Genomic DNA, 17,479 nt, shown 5'->3' on the forward strand with positions numbered 1-17,479 from the left:
CCTCAAGGCCTCCCTGCAGTGAGGATAAGTATAGGTTCCTCCTTGCTTGTTGATGTACCAGACAACAGCCATTTTGTCGGTGTGAAAAGCAGTAGTCCCTGGAGGGAGGATGTCCTGAAAGGCTTGCAGTGACAGAAGAACTGCCCTCATCTCCAAGATGCTGACATGCAGATTAGTCTCTGTGTCCATGTGCCTTGGACCATCTTCCCCTGGAAATGCCCCCCCCCCAAACCCACCCTAGATGGGAAGTGTCTGTGGTCACTGCGGCTGAGGGCAAGAGAAGAATGAACGCTCTGCCTATTGTCAAATCCGCTTGAATCCACCATCTTAGATGGGGTCTGCAAAAGTCTGTTAACTTGATAAGAGCATATAGGGGACAACGTAGAATAGACCACTGAGTCCATTGGAGAATGCGCATATAATACCTTGCTAGTGGGACCAACAGAATGGCAGCAGCCATAAAACCCAGAGCACTCAGAATCAAGCTGGCTGTAGGTGAAGAGGAAAGTAGAACAGCTTGAACTTGAGACTTCAAAGTGATACTGCAATGTTGGGGGCAAGGCAGCTATCTGAGTAGCAGTATTCAGAAGTACCTCAATGAACTGATGGCGCATCACAAAGCCGGTGCCAGCTGCCTTTGAAGAACCCTCCACTGACTGTGAAATAAGCCTCTTGGAGGAGTTGGCAATAGAAGTGACAGAAACTAGCTTGGGGGAAATTTTATCAAACTCCCACTTAGGCATAGACTCCACCAGAAAATCAGAGTTACTTGATAAAGTCTCTCTGAAGGCAAGTAAAGTGGGCCAAGTAATTGAGTGTCCTCAATGAAAAAATCCAGAGGCAAAGGTGCACTTCACGAACTGCCCATTGCTCTGGACTCCCTTTTCGGTGGATGGACAGTGGAGTTCTGCTGGGCGAATTCCTTCTTGGTAGTGGCTGCCACCACCATAGCGTCAAGGGGAATGCCTTTACTCCAGGAGGCATGATCCTCAGGGTGTGAAAGTACTTAAAACTGGGGCACTTAGGAACTGGCTCTATCATGTCTGGCTTCTTCCAGGCCTGACTCACGACCAGGTCAATGAGAGCATCAGCCAGGGAAACCATCCAAGATGTAGACGGCCCCACCCTGAAGGCCTCAGGAATACAGATTCTGCCAGTGAGTGGGTTTTGGAGGTCCAGCCACCCTTTACCTTCAAAATCTCCAAAAGGTCTATGAAGAGAGACATTGTCAGATGGTGTTTTGGGCGACCCCTCTACCTCATTGTAATCTGTATCCTCAATGAGAGACTCCATTGGGGAGTCTACATGTCTCCTTTTGCACACCCTCTTCCTCGGAACATCCTACACAGGATACGCCAGAGAAGAGCTGGAAAAGGAAGGAACCACCTCATGTGGAGCAGACGAAGTCCTTCAAGACAGACTGACCCTGGGCAGGAATGGTTGATCCAAGTCCTCGACCCAAAAGAGGAGTATGGAGTGGAGCAGCTGTCAAAGGGACTGGCACTCTTTGAACAGAGAATGCCTCTTCCAACACCTGAAAAGCATAGTGTCCCACTGAGATATCGCCAAGCTCCCAGAAACTCAAGCTGCTGAGGAAGACTGAAGCAGCCCACCAGAACCCTGACTCCCAGACAGGACCAAACCTGTGCTGTCAAGGGCCAAAGCTCTGAGGGGGAGAGACTGATCAGAGAACAATGGAGCCCACCGCTCCCCTCAGACCTGACAGTGACATCCCAGATCTGGGACACACTGATCTGAGGACCTTGAAGCAGAGGCAGCCATCGGAGTAGAGACAGCAAAATCCCTCTGATCCAACCCCAAATCCCTCTGGAGACAACTGTATTGGGACTCTCTGAAACTGAAAGCTGGATCAGAGAAGGAGAAATGGTCACAGGCTGGGCAGGCTCAGTTCCATGAAGGGACACAGCAGGAAGAACCCCCCCCAATCTGGATTTGTGCCTTGATTATTGATCTAACAATCCTGTCTACATCAATGTAAAGGCTATGAGAGGATCTAGAGGAAGCCACCAATGATGGACGAGTGTGTCTGGGCATTTGGAGGATCTTGGCAGGCAAAGCAGGCGATACCAACACAACGAATCTCCATCAAGACTGTGGATCCGGAAACCTATGGATCCGAAGTGGGCTACTCAGATCTAGAGGCTTAGGATCTGAGGACACAGTGAAAATGGAGGGCTCACTCAGAGCAGTTATGTCGATCAGATCCGACAGAGGCCTAGGTGCCAGCGAAGTCCGACCTGATAACCTCGGAGCCTTGGCAGGCAGCTTTGAGAAAGCGCTCGGCTCCATAGGGCATGGTTTCTTACTGGTGGAGCCACAAGAAAGCCTTGGGGGGGATTGAGCCCCTGAAGAAACAGCAGTAGCGGGCAACAATTATTTTAAAATAAGCTTATTTCTTCTGGCCTGCAAGGCCCAAGGGTTAAAAGCCTCACAAATGTTGCAAGGAGAGCCGAGATGAGCTGATCCTAGGCAGTAGACAACAACCATGGGCATCTGACTGCGGAATCTTTTGTTCACACTTGGAACACCTCTTAAATCCAGTAGCCTTATCCATTACTAAAACCAAATACTACACTAGAATTACACAAGGAGGAACACTACTAGGACTATGATCGAAAAAAATTTATACTATCTACAACAATCACTATAACTCGTTTTTTTTTTTTTTTTTTTTTTGTTATGAGAAGGAAAAAGGGCTGAAGACCAAGAGGAAAGGGACAGTGAGGGGCCTAACACACTATAATACTAATGAGAGGGGAAGAAAGAAGTAGAAATACAAACTAAGTAAATAAGAAGAGCAATTAGAGCAAAAAAAACTGACAGGAAAAATGTGAAACTTATCTGAGCCTGGAAATCACATCTGGCCACATCGGCAGCAAACAAGATCAGAGGAGATTTGGTGAGGTATAGAGGATTATGGGTAAGGGGAAGAGTTTGAGCCTGGAAGTTGAAGTCTGTGGGAGGTGTCCGAGCAGGATCCAAGGTTCAGATATGAGACCCATACGTGAAGCAGAATGAGAGGGACATCATCAGATCATACAGTTTTCTGTATGTGTATATATGCGTACTTGTCTGTATTTGTACGTGTATTTGGATGTATATGCATATATATATATATATATATATATATATATATATATATATATACACACACACACACACACACACATATATATTTATTTATTATATAAGGGTGTGCATGTATGCACATTCATATATGTATTTGCATTTGTGTGTGGGGTGTGTGTATATGTATGTATGTAACACATACATGCATACATACATAAATATTTGTGTTTACGTATTTTCACATGTAGTTAATTTTTTGATTTGCCTCGACTCTGTCCTTTTGTATGGCCCATCTCTGACCCTTACCGTTTCCCCACCCATGTGCTCTGAGACTGAATATTTTCACACACATATATCTTCACACTTCTTTTTAGCTTGTCTTGGAACCACTCCAACAAGGGTAACTTACTTGATTCTTTTTTTCTCAAATACTTCCTATAATCACACATAGTTAAGTTCTAATTACACCTCTGCCCTTAGCAGCATAATCCTCCCTTCTAGCATCCCAGTAGTTCACAAAGAAGTGAATCTCACTGCCATCTATTTGATTATTAATTACTAGGGTAATATAACATAAAGGACTAGCTATAATTTGTCACTATACACATCACACTAACAGATACACAGTGGTTTTGTACTTAGAGTACACAGCACCAATCACAATAAAAATGCAAACTAGCTATATACCAGTGTTCCAATCACTGCCACTGAATGTGATTTGTTTATGTGCTGTTGCATTATTGCCTTCATTGCAATTTTCATGGCTTTTTTATGGTAAATTGACAAGTAGATATTATTTGTATGTATAACTTAGATCTGCTGAAGCTCTGATAAGAGTGACAGCACTCATCTTTTGTTTTTACTTAATAAACAAACCATGGGTTAAACAAGCAATAACAGCTTGATTCCTGTTTTCTTCTTTTTAAAAAGATTGCAAGGTGATCTTTAGCACAGATCTTACATTAGTACTTATGACAAGAGTTTATCTGAGCACATCATGTGCTGTTATCGTTCCTGTACAACTGTTTTCCCTTTTTTGGTGTGTGTGTGTGTGTGTGTGTGTGTGTGTGTGTGTGCGTGTGTGTGTGTGTGTGTGTGTGTGTGTGTGTATATATATATATATATATATATATATATATATATATATATATATATACACACACACACACATATACATATACACACACACAAACAAACACACACATATTACACATAAATTAATAATGGAATAAAAAGAAGGAATGATGGGCCATTTTCCAACTATAAATACAAGTTTTCATTGAACGTGAAACTAAATTTTTAACAGTATCATACTAAACAACCAGATGCAAAAAAGTATAAAAAAAAATCCCTACCAAAACTGAAAGCTATAAATGACAGTAAATGACAGCAAAGAAATGAGTAACTTCTAGTCTAGTGAACAAAAGGCACAAAAGCAAAAATGTGAGACAAAACTGGGCAGCCCTCCCAAAGTGCACTTCAATATGCAAGCTTGATGCATCTGGGAGAGCTGCCCACACTCAGTAGCTTATGAAATGTGCCAGGAATACTCAATCTGCTCCTGGAAGACTGTAAATGAGCACCACGGATCTGATGGCTGAGAAAGCCTAGAAGAGGGATTTGGCAGACCTCTCCTAATTAAGAGGAAATCTCCCAAAATCAAAGCTCAAAAAACTTTTCAGTATCAAGGGCATCTTAACACTGCCACAGAGTGGGACGCTGCCTTTTATTAACTTTACCAACTTTTACATTATAAGGTGGCTGGCAAGAATTCTTTGGAGTTTGAGGAAACTGTCCATTCTCTTATAGCCCCAAGTGATTCACCACCATCATTCCAACTTCAAACAATGAAATTTAACAGGGTTGCATTTCAAATGTAAAGGTAAAATACTGAACTGTGTGGTACTGTAAGTTGCAGCTCTCCTGCTCCAAACATGGCCAAGTGCGCCATTCTGAAAATGACAGCTGACCAGAGGTCCTGAACATACTATAACATGTAGAACTGCCCGACCTCTTACCCCCCCCCTTCAGTTTACCTTGAGGTCCAGTGGGGGGGGGGGTCAATTCTATCAACTTCTCTAAAGTTAAAAAAATAAAATAATTAGAATTTCCTGGTAATGAATGGCATCTGTGGCAGCATTAAGAATTCCGGACATCCCATCAAGAACAAACAAACCCTGCCCCCTTCCAGCAAGCATTCTGCACATGCATAACAAAAACACAAATGTGTATCGGCAAATTAAAACAGGCAAACATCTCTATTTCAGAAGCAGCAGCTGAAGAATAACCAACCTCCAAAAAAGTTGACTATTGGTGATCAGTTTTGCAATCCTAGTTATGCAGTGTTCACAAATCATTTGGTGACGTGCTACTTCAGATAATACAGATAGTACAGAACACTTCTATAAAGAAGTACTACAGCAGCAGACTTTTGCAGAGATATCCACAGGTCCGATCCTTTTTTTGCAATTTTTTTCACCCTGAAGAACTGCACATTCTAGTCTGCAAATGCCTGTTGCAACAGTAAATGCAAAAGTTTTACAGCGTCTCTACCTCTTCTCTCTTACTCCATAGACAAAAGCCCTGAATAGCAATGGACAAATAAGTAAACTGTACTGTCAAGGCAGCTTCCAGCGGAGAGTAATAACCTGCAATGGCACAGACTTGTTCTTGCACAGAGTGCCACTGTTGTCTGAGAGAGACCTCATCATAAACTATAACCGTTATAATATCTCTCAATATCATGGTTTCCTTGTTCAGACTTTGGTATGGTACACAATCACTGTAATTCCACTGTTTGGGAGACTGTGCTTGAATGCTCCATAATCTCTTCCTAGATTTACTAATGTAATACACTACAATACCATAAAGGTGCAAAAAAATATACAGTAGGATAGCAGAGCTTAGTTTTGCTAACTTGCTCTACCCTCTCACAGTCTTTAAATATATCTGCACAGCACAGCACAAAAATAACAGTATCAAAGGTACTACAGAATGTCTAAGCACCTTCTTAAGATCAGACAAGTACAACACAGAATTTGCTCAGTTTTCTCTGTAGTGGGACTTCATATTACAAAATTCTACCATAGCCAATTCCTTTAAAAAGATCTGCTGACCTACCTCTGGCAATAGTAGATGATTGCCTCAGGTGTGTGATTAATGAGAAGAGCAGGTGCAGCACCATCACAATAGTCAGAAAAACTGATGACAACACAGTGTTGAGGTATGTCAACATTCACCACGATGCCTCCACACTGCCGAAACAAAGGAAATTAAATTTCAGAGCTTTCTGCAGCATGTTATGACAGCAAATAATCTATAAAACGTCAATGTTTTTCTATTATGCATCTTGATATTTAAAGATACTTGCGTTTCATCCAGAAGAGTGATTCATGCTCTCTGCCTTACTAGCATCACATAAATTTTGTTCGGACACAAAATCCTTTTGACCTATCTCTGCATGACAGGATACTGGAGGTTCATAGTTAAGATTGTCAGGTCTGTATCCTACCTTCTTTAATGAGCTTGATAATCCCATGACATCTACACATACCATAACAGTAGATGTCCTTCTGTTTACTATTGTAGTATTTCTTGCATAAGGGAGAGTTCAAAAGCTCAAACAGAAACCCAGAAAGAGGAAGGCACTGATGAGTCCTCTAGAAACTCATCTAGGACAGCTCTTACAAAGCCAGCCCTTGCTCTGGAAACAACATCCAACATGTTTAGTGAAGGTGCAGCCAGAAGTCCGAGTAGCAGCCTGAAGAATGGAATTGGTATCCAGTCCTTTGAAAAAGGCACCAGAGGAAGCAACAGCTCTGATAGAATGAGCGTTAACACAGGTGAGAAGACATTTATTCTGAAAGGAATAAGAGGAAATGGCCTTAAAAATCCAGGAAGAGATGGTTTGTTTAAAAACTATCAAACCCAGGAACCTAGGAAACAAAAAGTTGCTCAGACTTATGAATGGCCTTAGTCTTATCCAAATAATATCTGAGCTGCCTATGCAGATCCAAGGTGTGAAGAACTTTCTCACTAGTAGACTACATGGAAGGAAAAAAGGACAGTAAAGAATAGCCTGGTTAAAAGACAACTTATTGACCACCTTGGGCTTAAAAGAAGGATTAGTACTAAGAGACACCCTTGCCCATGTTAAAAATTAAAAAAGGAGAAACAGCTTTAAGAGCCTGCAGCTCAGACACTCTCTTAGCTGAAGTAAGGGCCAAAAGAAGAACAGTCTTCCAAGTATAATGTTGCAAGGAAGCTGAAGCTGTAGGCTCAAATGGAGCCTAAGTCAATTTTTTAAGAACAAACTGAAATCCCAAGAAGGCGGAATAGACTTCCTGTGAGGCCTGATGTGAAGGACACTTTTAAGCGATTGTTTAACCTAAAACCTAGAGCCTTAAGGGGGAGTCAAGGGCGGTCAAGCAGAACTAGCTTGGAGTTGAGCTTTAAGTGAAGAATATGCTAACCCAGAATGGGACAAGTCACACAAATAAGAGAGAACCAGAAGGATCCCCACTAAAAAGGGATCCTGATTATAACAGAGGCATCAGACAGAAAATCTCTTCCATTTGGACAAACATGATTTCCTGGTGCTGAGTTTCCTGGTCTCCTGCAAAACCCTAAGCACAACGTCAGAAAAAAGGTGCCTAAAAGGGGTCAAAAACCCTATCACCCACAGCATCAGGTGAAGAGTGGACAAGTGAGGAAGGATAAGAACCCCTTGTCTTGTGTAAGATCCACCCAGTGAGGTAACTTGTGCTGACTGCCCCTGGTCAAGTGAAAAAGAATGGGGAACCAATGTTGTCTGGGCCAGAAGGGAATCATCAGCAAGATTTTGGGGGACACTTGATTGATCTTGTGCAAGCCTCCTGGAATTAGGGGAAGGAGAGGGAAGCCGTACAGAAAAATACCCTTCCAGGGCATATACCAGCCAAACCAAAGGATTTGGGGCTCTGGAACAGAATAGAGGTATCTGTGCATTCTGAGGGGAGGCAAATATATATATATATATATATATATATATATATATATATATATATACCTGAGGAATACACCACCAATGGACAATGTCCAGAAATACACAGGTTCATAGATTAGTACTAGGCTAACTGCCCTTACGAGCCATTTGTTTTAAGCCTAGACAATTATCCCTTGTGAGACTCAAACCCTGCACCTTTGTGTTTGTAAGACAAACACCTTAACCATTAGGCCATCCTCCCAAAGCTGGAAAGGACATTGATTTTGCCACTAACAGGCAAACATATGTTTATACTATAATTTTCTCTCTGCATATGAACTGTAGTGGTATATAGAAAGTTGTACTAACTGGCGTGCACACTAGGTGGGACAACATATCGCTGCTGGGTCCCCCCCACACCTTTTCTATCTGTATATTAGGAGAGGCTCTCGGTTCTACTGCATCAATAACATTGTTACATAGTATCACTCTGCCCTGCTGGAGAGCATACTGCAACTAACTCAAGAGTTCTTCCATTAATGCTATCACAGAGGCCAGCATCACCTAGTAGATGATCTTATAGTGTCAATGGTACAGGTGCACTACAGGGCACCTACTTGTGCGTTTCCTTTTCTCCTTTGCTGGCCCCCACAATAACTGAAGTCTATTTATACCACACTGTAGCCAATACAGATATTTCAGCCTGTGAAAAGATAATGTAATAGTGGCTCATAAGGAGCCTCTTACATCACAACCAGGTTAACAAACATAGTTACCCGTTTCATAGAATAGTGCTGGTATTGACCTGCCTAAAATCACTTGTTGATTGTTTTCAGTAAGTGGATTTCTTTGGTGGCCTGGCTCTTCTCGCTCCATTCACCCTTCGCTCCGCTTGGGCTCACTACGCTCCCCTACCCTACCCCCAATTGTCACCCACCCACACATCTCCTAAACTTATTGCGACCTACACCACACCCATTACCTTTAGCAGCCCATCCCAAAGTAGACCCAATAACAAAAACACTATACTAACTTACATATACCCACCCCCTTCCCTATATCAAAACCTAACAAAACCACCTAACTGCAACACTATACTATTAACACCTCACAGTAAAACCAGTTAGCAGCTAACATTCACAAATCCCACTAAACCAAAATGTTACTCTTGCAGACCTCCCTGGTTATAGTCCTAGTTTCAGCCACTCCACTCACCTCCTACCATACTAACCTAGATGACACACTTTACTACCAAGACATTCCCACTTCTCACCCACAGCAATCTAATTCTAACAGCCTCTTCGTATCCCCCTCCCTTTTTAATACAACAGCCATTCATATGGCCCCTACACAGTACTCCCTCAAGAAAAAAACCCTGCAGTCTGAGATACAAAAGGCACATCAAAAACAAATTAAAACAATAATTAATATACCATACAAGCTAGCTCTAAGTGGTGCTATTCACCCCAATCCTTGCCCAACATCTATTCCCCACTTTTTCACTAGCCCAAAATAACAACACCCAGCTTCCTCTAAACCTTCCTAGGAAGACAGCAGATCTCCTATTGTTAAACATTAATATCAAAAGCATTAAAAATAAAATACATAAACTCCGTGCTAGTCTTATTGCACTAACCAGACACTGTACTACTTACAGACACATGGCTAAAACCTAAAATCACCAACAATGAAATCCTTGTTCCAGGGTACAGTATTTAAAGAGTTGATAGAAAAAATAAAAGGGGCGGTGGGGATGACATTCTATTTAAAAAACACTTAACATTAGAAATGTTCAATCCCTCTACCACTACCCCCAACTTTAACAATGCCGAAATTATCCTCACCAAGCTAAAGACTAACTCAAGAAAACAAATAAATATAATAGGAGTCTATATTTACCCCAGTAACAACATCCCCACTCTAGAAAGTATACTACACTGGACAACCAATACACTACCACAGGAAACAATAATTTTGGAAGACTTTACCATAGACTGGTTAACCTGTAGCTCCCACAACTCCAGTAATCACATTAACATCTATGGCTTTAGTCACATCATCCAAACTCCTACCAGAATTGACAAAGCATCTAATACACACTCATTGATGGACTGGATAGTTACAAACAGACCAACCATGTCCTGTCACTCAGGCTGCCTCCCAGACAGCCTTAGTGACCATAACCAACATTCCTACTCAGGCAACATACAAACCCATCAAAGCAAACAAATGTCCATACAATCCAGAACAAAAGGAAATTTGATCCCAATAACTTCATATTTATCCTAAAACAGTGTAATTGAACACCACTTAACTCCCATTAGATGTAGTTGAATACTTTAATACTACCTTTCTAAACATCCCAGACTCATAGGCCCCTTCCAGAACCATAAGATTAAGTCCAACACAGCACCATGGCTAAGCAAAGAATCTAGATCAATGCTAAAAGCATGGGACAAAGCCTGGGAACAATGGTACAAAACAAGGTCACATGTTACAAAGCAAGCTTTTCATGAACTAAAAAACAGGACATAAAGATTAATTAAACAAGAGAAAGTTAAATACTATCAGGAGATTTAAAATAAAAGATCCAAGTCCCACACCAGTATAGTCCACAACAGTTCTAGGCAGCTATTAATATTATACTTCTTCCAAAGCAAAAACACCCTCCCCATTTGTTACTAGTAACTCTGAAGATATAACAAGGCAATTTAATACATTTTTTACTGAGACTACACTAGCACTTTTCAGACAGCAACCCTCCTTCCATTACACCTAATCTAGGGGACAATATTAACTCATTTTCCCTACAACCTGTTTCCATTGGCATAATTAAAAAAACTACTTAAACTAAGCCCCACTACCTTAGCTGCTGATAGTCTACCAGCTGCCAGCAATGCTACTGCATATCCAATAACCATATTGATCAACAGATCCATTTCTGAACATAAAATACCCACCATATGGAAAATAGCTCATATAATTCCATTACACAAAGGAGGCAATTCAACTGATCACCCTACTGCAATCTTATCACCCGTCCAAGATTCTAGAGAGATGTATACACGTCAAATCATGTACTACTTACAAACTAACAAACTCCTAACCAATACCTAACACGGTTTTCGTCCCTACCATAGTACTACCACTGCTCTGGTGTCTTTTACTAATATAGTCAACCTACATAGAAATAATGGTCACTTCATACCCTCCATCTTTCTTGATCTGTTCAAAGCCTTTGATATGGTTTGGTTTCACATAGCAAACTACCATATGCCCTCTGATCTAAATCTATGTTTAGAAACTCTTGCATGGTTCCAAAACTATCTAGATGAAAGGAAGCAAGCAGTATTATGGCAACAGTGCCTTTCTCCTCTTCATCCTGTTACCTTAGGTGCCCCTCAGGGATCCATACTGGGCCCCTTACTTTTCACACTACTCACTAACAAACACCACACAGCAACACAACTCACCACTATCGTGCAGTACTCAGATGACTCCTCCCTAATCTGTAATGCCACACCTCCCTAATCTGTAATGCCACACTTTTACAAGAACTACAAATAACTCAAAACACTTTCTCCTCAGTCAAAACTTGGTTGAGCAACCCCCAAGTAATCTTGAATCCCAATAAAACCAAGCTCATGCTCTTCCATCCTACATGGCCAACTATGCCCACCTCTCCCTCATTTATCATCATATCCTCCAATAATACTGTCATCTCGTGCCATTTGGATGGCACAGTGGTAGCGTTGTCACCTCACAGCAACAGGCTCTCCAGTTCAATTCTCGCCTGGGGTGCCTTCTGTGTGGAGTCTGCATGTCCTCTCTGTTTGTGTGAGTTTCCTCTGGGTGCTGTGGTTTCCTCCCAGATTACAAAGACATGCATCTGGAGCATTTCTCCCCAGGCCTCTGCTGAAAATTGGCTTTGTTCCAAGTCGGACTTCCCTGGTTAACAAATGTTAAAAAAATAAATAAAAATAAATCTCTCCAATAACCCACACTAAATTACTAGGAGTCGATATAGACACAGGAATGAGATTTGAGACCCATATTTCAAAAACCATCCAAAAAGTGCACATAAAGCTGGGAACATTATATAGAAATAAACAGTTTCTTACAAAAAGTAACTATTGCCCAAACACATTTTTCCCAATTCTCACTAACTTGAAGAAAGGAGATTTAGCTAAACTAGACTCTTGTTATAATAAAATAGCCAAATTCACCACAGACTCCCCATACAGGTCCCATTCAGTGCTCAGCGCTCAAGCAACATAACTGGTTAGAATTCCCACAGCCACTACTATATAACCAAGTAAATATGGCTCATAAACTCATCAACAAGCTAGAAAAAAAAAAAACAGCTCTGCAAAATCTACTCCATCCATATTCAAGCAACAAGCTACTTTGCTCTAGCAATAAATCCCTGACACATACAGCAAAGGTCAATAATAGTGCAGGTTACTGACTCTTTTATAACTACATAGTCAACATATGAATACTCTTCCTGCCTCATTAACATCTACTACTACCAAATCCCATTTCAAAAAACTGCTAAAAACACCCTTAGTACATGGTTATACCCATGTAGTACCCCAGGTTAAGCTCTCCTCTGGGACAATAAATTTCCTTTTATGCACAATAATGCAAATACTAAACTAAGGAGTTTTTGCTCTCATTTACTCTAGCTACAGATCAGGGGTCTCAAATCTGCATCATTGGAAAAGCTTTCTACTTCTTATAAATCTTTTATATTGTTTGTCTTGCATGTATTTTATTATGAAAGCCCCAATGCTTTCTACTGTATTTTTATGTACTTTACATTGTCTGTATTAAGATGTATAAACACTTGATGTCTACCTAAATGTAACCTATGGAGCATTTTTCCCCCGGCCTCTGCTGAAATTGGACTTTCTATCCAGTCGGACTTTCCCAGTAAACAAATGTAAAATAAATAAATATTAAAATAAAACCTCTGCGAAGCATCCATCAGTGAGCCTGTGTAATGAACCTTCCCAGACAGTCTGCCACTATATTCTGCTCTGAAGAAAGGTAGACAGCCTGAAGAGTCATTTGATATTGGACAGCTGGATCCCAGACGTTAATAGTGAGCTTGCAAAGAAGGGAGGACCACATCTCCCCTTGCTTGTTTACATACCACATGATTGTGGTACTGTCTCTTCATCGGTAGTTACTACGCTATTGACCCGAAGGACTTTATAAGCCTAGCTGTGTGCGCTCAATATAATACTAGACAAACCCAATATAAAGGATCTTGCCAAAACTCTAGTTCTTAGTTAGCAACAACTGCACATATCTAGGAGGGTCATAGATGAAATCCCCAGCAGGAATTTATGGTCCAGGCTATATTTAAACAGGGTCATAGAGGGGGCTTTGATGTGAACTGGTAGTCTATTCCAGGAGTGACAACATCTGAGACACATCTGTCTATCCAGCAAGTCCTATTTATGTCATAGGCCAGGATAAGGTCCCTAGAGTGGGAGACCCTTGTCCCATTTGACTTGCGGTTGTGCAGCATTTCCATTAGGTATGGATCTGAGATGGCTTTGTAGGCAGGCCACAAGTCTCTAAGTAGTCTCTATGCTACTGAGTACAGTAACAGTGACTTCAGTCTGTCAATGTATGACATGTGCTGGAGATCCTGAATTTTCTTGGTTAGAAATATCTGAAGTCTCCCAAGTTGCTGCAGGAGTCTGATATGGTACATACCAAAGGAAGCACTGTACTCAATTACTGGCCTGAAGAGGGTTGAGAGTACTGGGGTGCTATGGCCGCTTTCACTCTTGAGGCAATGCCTTTGCTAATGAGGTGTGCGATGTAAAATGCCTTCCTTACTACAGTAGACACATGGTGGTCAAACGTTTGTCTGCAGTCAACTTGTGGTCCCAAGTCTCTTGCTACTGAGGTGTTACTTAGGGTATTATTATTTACATGACAGTCTGCAGAGATATCGTTTTTACTGAACAGGATAATAATGTTTTTTTTTGCATTCAGTTAGAGTCCATGGCTTTGGCACCAGTCACTGGTTTGTGGAATTCCCTCTTGCAATGACCCCTGTGGAATCCCACTGGTGACAGCTCTGCTGGTTGAGGTAAAGTCCCCAACTTTGACTGAGTGTGATCTGCTTGGTGAGCCAGTTTGCAACCAAACTAATGACGCAAGGGTTGATATTAAACTGGAAGAGTTTATCAATGATGCCCGAATTTGGGATTGTGTTGAAGACCTTGGCTAAGTCAAGGTAAGCTGTATTCATATATTTGCCTTCAACTTTGGCTCTGGTGATGTTTTTGAAGTCCACCGGGTTTAATAGGCATGATCTGCCTTTGACAAAACAAAACTGTGTCAGATAAAGGGTGTGGAGATCACCTACATTCTGATTTAGAAGGTCTATAATGATTCATTCCATGGCCTTACAGATAAGGCGGATTAAGCCTATAGGTTTGTGGCTGTACCCCCTTTATGAAGGGGGATGATGGTTGTGGCTGTTTTCCACCCAGCAGGGACAAAACCAGTACTTAGGCTGTTGCTGAGCAGAGTACCTAATGAAGTTGCTAACTCATATTTTAGACCATTTAAAACAACCTGGAATTCCATCCGGCCCCACATAAGCTGGGGTTTTGGCCTTGGAGACAGCATTAATGACTTGCTCTTTGAAGATGCAAGGTGGGGAAAATATAGAGGGAATGCTTTGTGGAATATATGGAAGGGACGGGGGGGTGACATTTTCACCAAACCTGTCAGTTAACAGGGTAACTATTTTTGGAGGATCCACAGCTAGTTCAGTACATGTCTGGGGTCCTACCTTTTAGGTTATGATTATAACTGATGAATGCCTTACGGTTATCCTTAGCTATGGTTGCTAAATTTTTCAAAGTTACCCTTAGAGGATGTCTTGTTTGTTCAAGCAGGGGAGGGTGTTCTTCCAGTGCTGGGACCTCTCTTTTTTATTCTTAGACAGCAACGTCTTCCTCTTGTTGTATAACTTATTAATGTTTGATGTCCACCGGGAGGGCTTGTTTTTTCTTGAGAATCTTGTTTTGATCCTATCAAGTACAGCTGTGCCAATATATTTGTATAAGTGTTTATACAGAAAAAAACAAATAAAAAAATGGCCTGTAAAAATGCATCCACCATCATTAATTACTAAATAAAAAACACACAATTAAAACAAAATGGTAAACGCTTTCATTCCTTACATACAACTTCATCAGACCAAAAGAACTAAATGACATCAACACATTTAAATAACTAATTAAAAAACACATAGCCATCACTAAAATCAAGGAGGTAACCCCTTCCTTTTCAGGGCTACCTTATAATTTTCCCTATCATTCATTCCAGTAGTACTGCAAGCATCTAATTTAATCTGCCAACAGTACTCCTTCCTATCAAGTTCATCTTCTGCATCCCATTTTGTTGAAAATTTGATCAATAACAGAAACCTTAATACTAATATCCCTAACAATACTTAAATGTTTATTATATGCATGTTTAGCTAAGACATTATTTAATTCACCTGTTTTGACAGCTCTTCAATGTTCATATATTCTTCTATTAAACTATTTTACTGTCCTGCCAATATAAAAGGCAGTACACAATCCATATAAAACAATATACACCCCAAATCTGGATATACAATCAAACTTTTTATATAATTTAATCTTATAATTTCTTTCAGGAAGCCAACTAAATTGCCTACTAAAACATAATTACAAAAATTACAACCCATACATTGGAACATTCCCATAACACATTCTCCATTATTACATTTAAAGTTCCTATCAAAATATTCTTTTAAGTTTCTGCCTCACCTCGAGATAAAAACAGGCTTTTCTCCTATTTCTTAAATCTTGAAAATTCATAAGGAACCTCCAGTTATTAGTTGTAATATTCCTTATACCCTTCTAATTCACTGAATTAACAAGAGAACAAGATAAAGAAAAACTTCTCTCTCTATATTCTCTAGTTTTATATCATCAGCAATATTAAATGCCACTTCCTAACTCACATTTGCATTATTAATTACATCTACCATCACTTCCTCTACCACCTTCTGAAGATATATTGCTACACACTCAAGTGTGCTAGCTTGTAATGCATTTAAAGTGTTTTTGATAATGTTTTAACTGCTTTTCTGTAAAAAGGAAAAAAAAAAGTTCTAAGCTCGTTTCCCGGCTTTCCTGTAACTAGTCTAGTCCAGATACAGGTTTGCTATATCCAGGACTGTTTTGCAAGTTTCTGAGGCCCCCAGACCTTTCTGTGTTGGACGGAAGCATTAGGTAGCCTATCTACCACAAGAGGAGTGGTTTCTGGCCCAGAAATTGAAGTTTATTGGCAATTTGGGCAGTTTTTCCATCTCTGGTTTAAAAGCCCATGTTTGTGCTTGTTTAAGCTCTGTCGATCCAGTTTTGGCATCCTGCAGATTACAAGAGCAACAGGAAGGAGAAAGATGCTCCAAGTGCCTCAATTTTGATTTCTTCATAATTTACTGCTCTCTGCACTTGTTTTTTGCCATTTTTAATTTATCTGCATTTATTTAAACTGTACTTCCCCTAATACTGCTACACACTCACGTGTGCTAACTTGTACTGCATTTAAAGCATTTTTGCTCCTGTTTTAACTGCTTTTCTGCAAAAAAAAAAAAAAAAAAAAAAAAAAACATTCTGAGCTTGTTTACTGCCTTTCCTGTAACTAGTCTAGTCCAGATACAGATCTGCTGTATCCAGAACTGTTCTGTAAATTTCTAAGCCCCCCAGACCTTTCTGTGTTGGAGGGAAGCCTTCTAGGAGTGGTAAGCACTAGGTAGCCTATCTACTACAACAGGAGTGGTTTCTGGTCCCGAAATTGTAGTTTACTGGCCGTTTGGGCAGTTTTTCCATCCCGTTCAACTTTCTGATTTAAAAACCCGTGTTTGCGCACTGTGCAATGACACTTAGCTGATGTAAAGTACTACTGATGCCAGAAAGCCTGCTTTTCAATTTTTCCCTTGGAACGTGCTTGGTCTTTTACTTCTTGCATATCAATTACCTTAATCAGATAGCACTTAGGTTTTTGTAGCACTTTTTGCAGCACACTTAGATCCTATCAGCACTAGCTATTCCTACGCAGTAAGAGCACCAGTACTTATTAGTTATTACCACCCCGCCTGGTATGATTGTAGGGCAATTTCTTGTGCTTTCTACTGCTAACCTGGTGCACTTGGGCATTCTGAGACAGTGTGGTAACTGTCTAATGTACACAGACAACCCTCTCCTCTTGCCTCCCAACACCCATACATGTGAGAGATGTACTTATATCACCAAACTGGAAGCAGTGCATGCTCCAACCAAGACCGGACTGGCTGGTCAACAGGAGAAGGTCAACACCTTTAACAGCCCTCCAAAGCATCACAACCCACACAAAGAA

General features: G+C 40.8%; 1 protein-coding gene across 1 annotated transcript in view; it reads right to left on the reverse strand.

Moving 5' to 3' along the window:
• The window catches only part of VPS13C (vacuolar protein sorting 13 homolog C), a 6,956,796-nt gene that overhangs the window by 1,660,699 nt on the left and 5,278,618 nt on the right, over positions 1-17,479 (reverse strand). The window contains exon 65 of the mRNA XM_044076309.1: positions 6,211-6,344. Within this exon, the coding sequence (XP_043932244.1) occupies positions 6,211-6,344 (134 nt within the window). The remainder of the gene's footprint in view (positions 1-6,210; positions 6,345-17,479) is intronic.

This window comes from Protopterus annectens, chromosome 7.part0 (genome assembly GCF_019279795.1).
Source record: "Protopterus annectens isolate FY-2018-M chromosome 7.part0, PAN1.0, whole genome shotgun sequence".
NCBI lineage: Eukaryota > Metazoa > Chordata > Ceratodontiformes > Protopteridae > Protopterus > Protopterus annectens.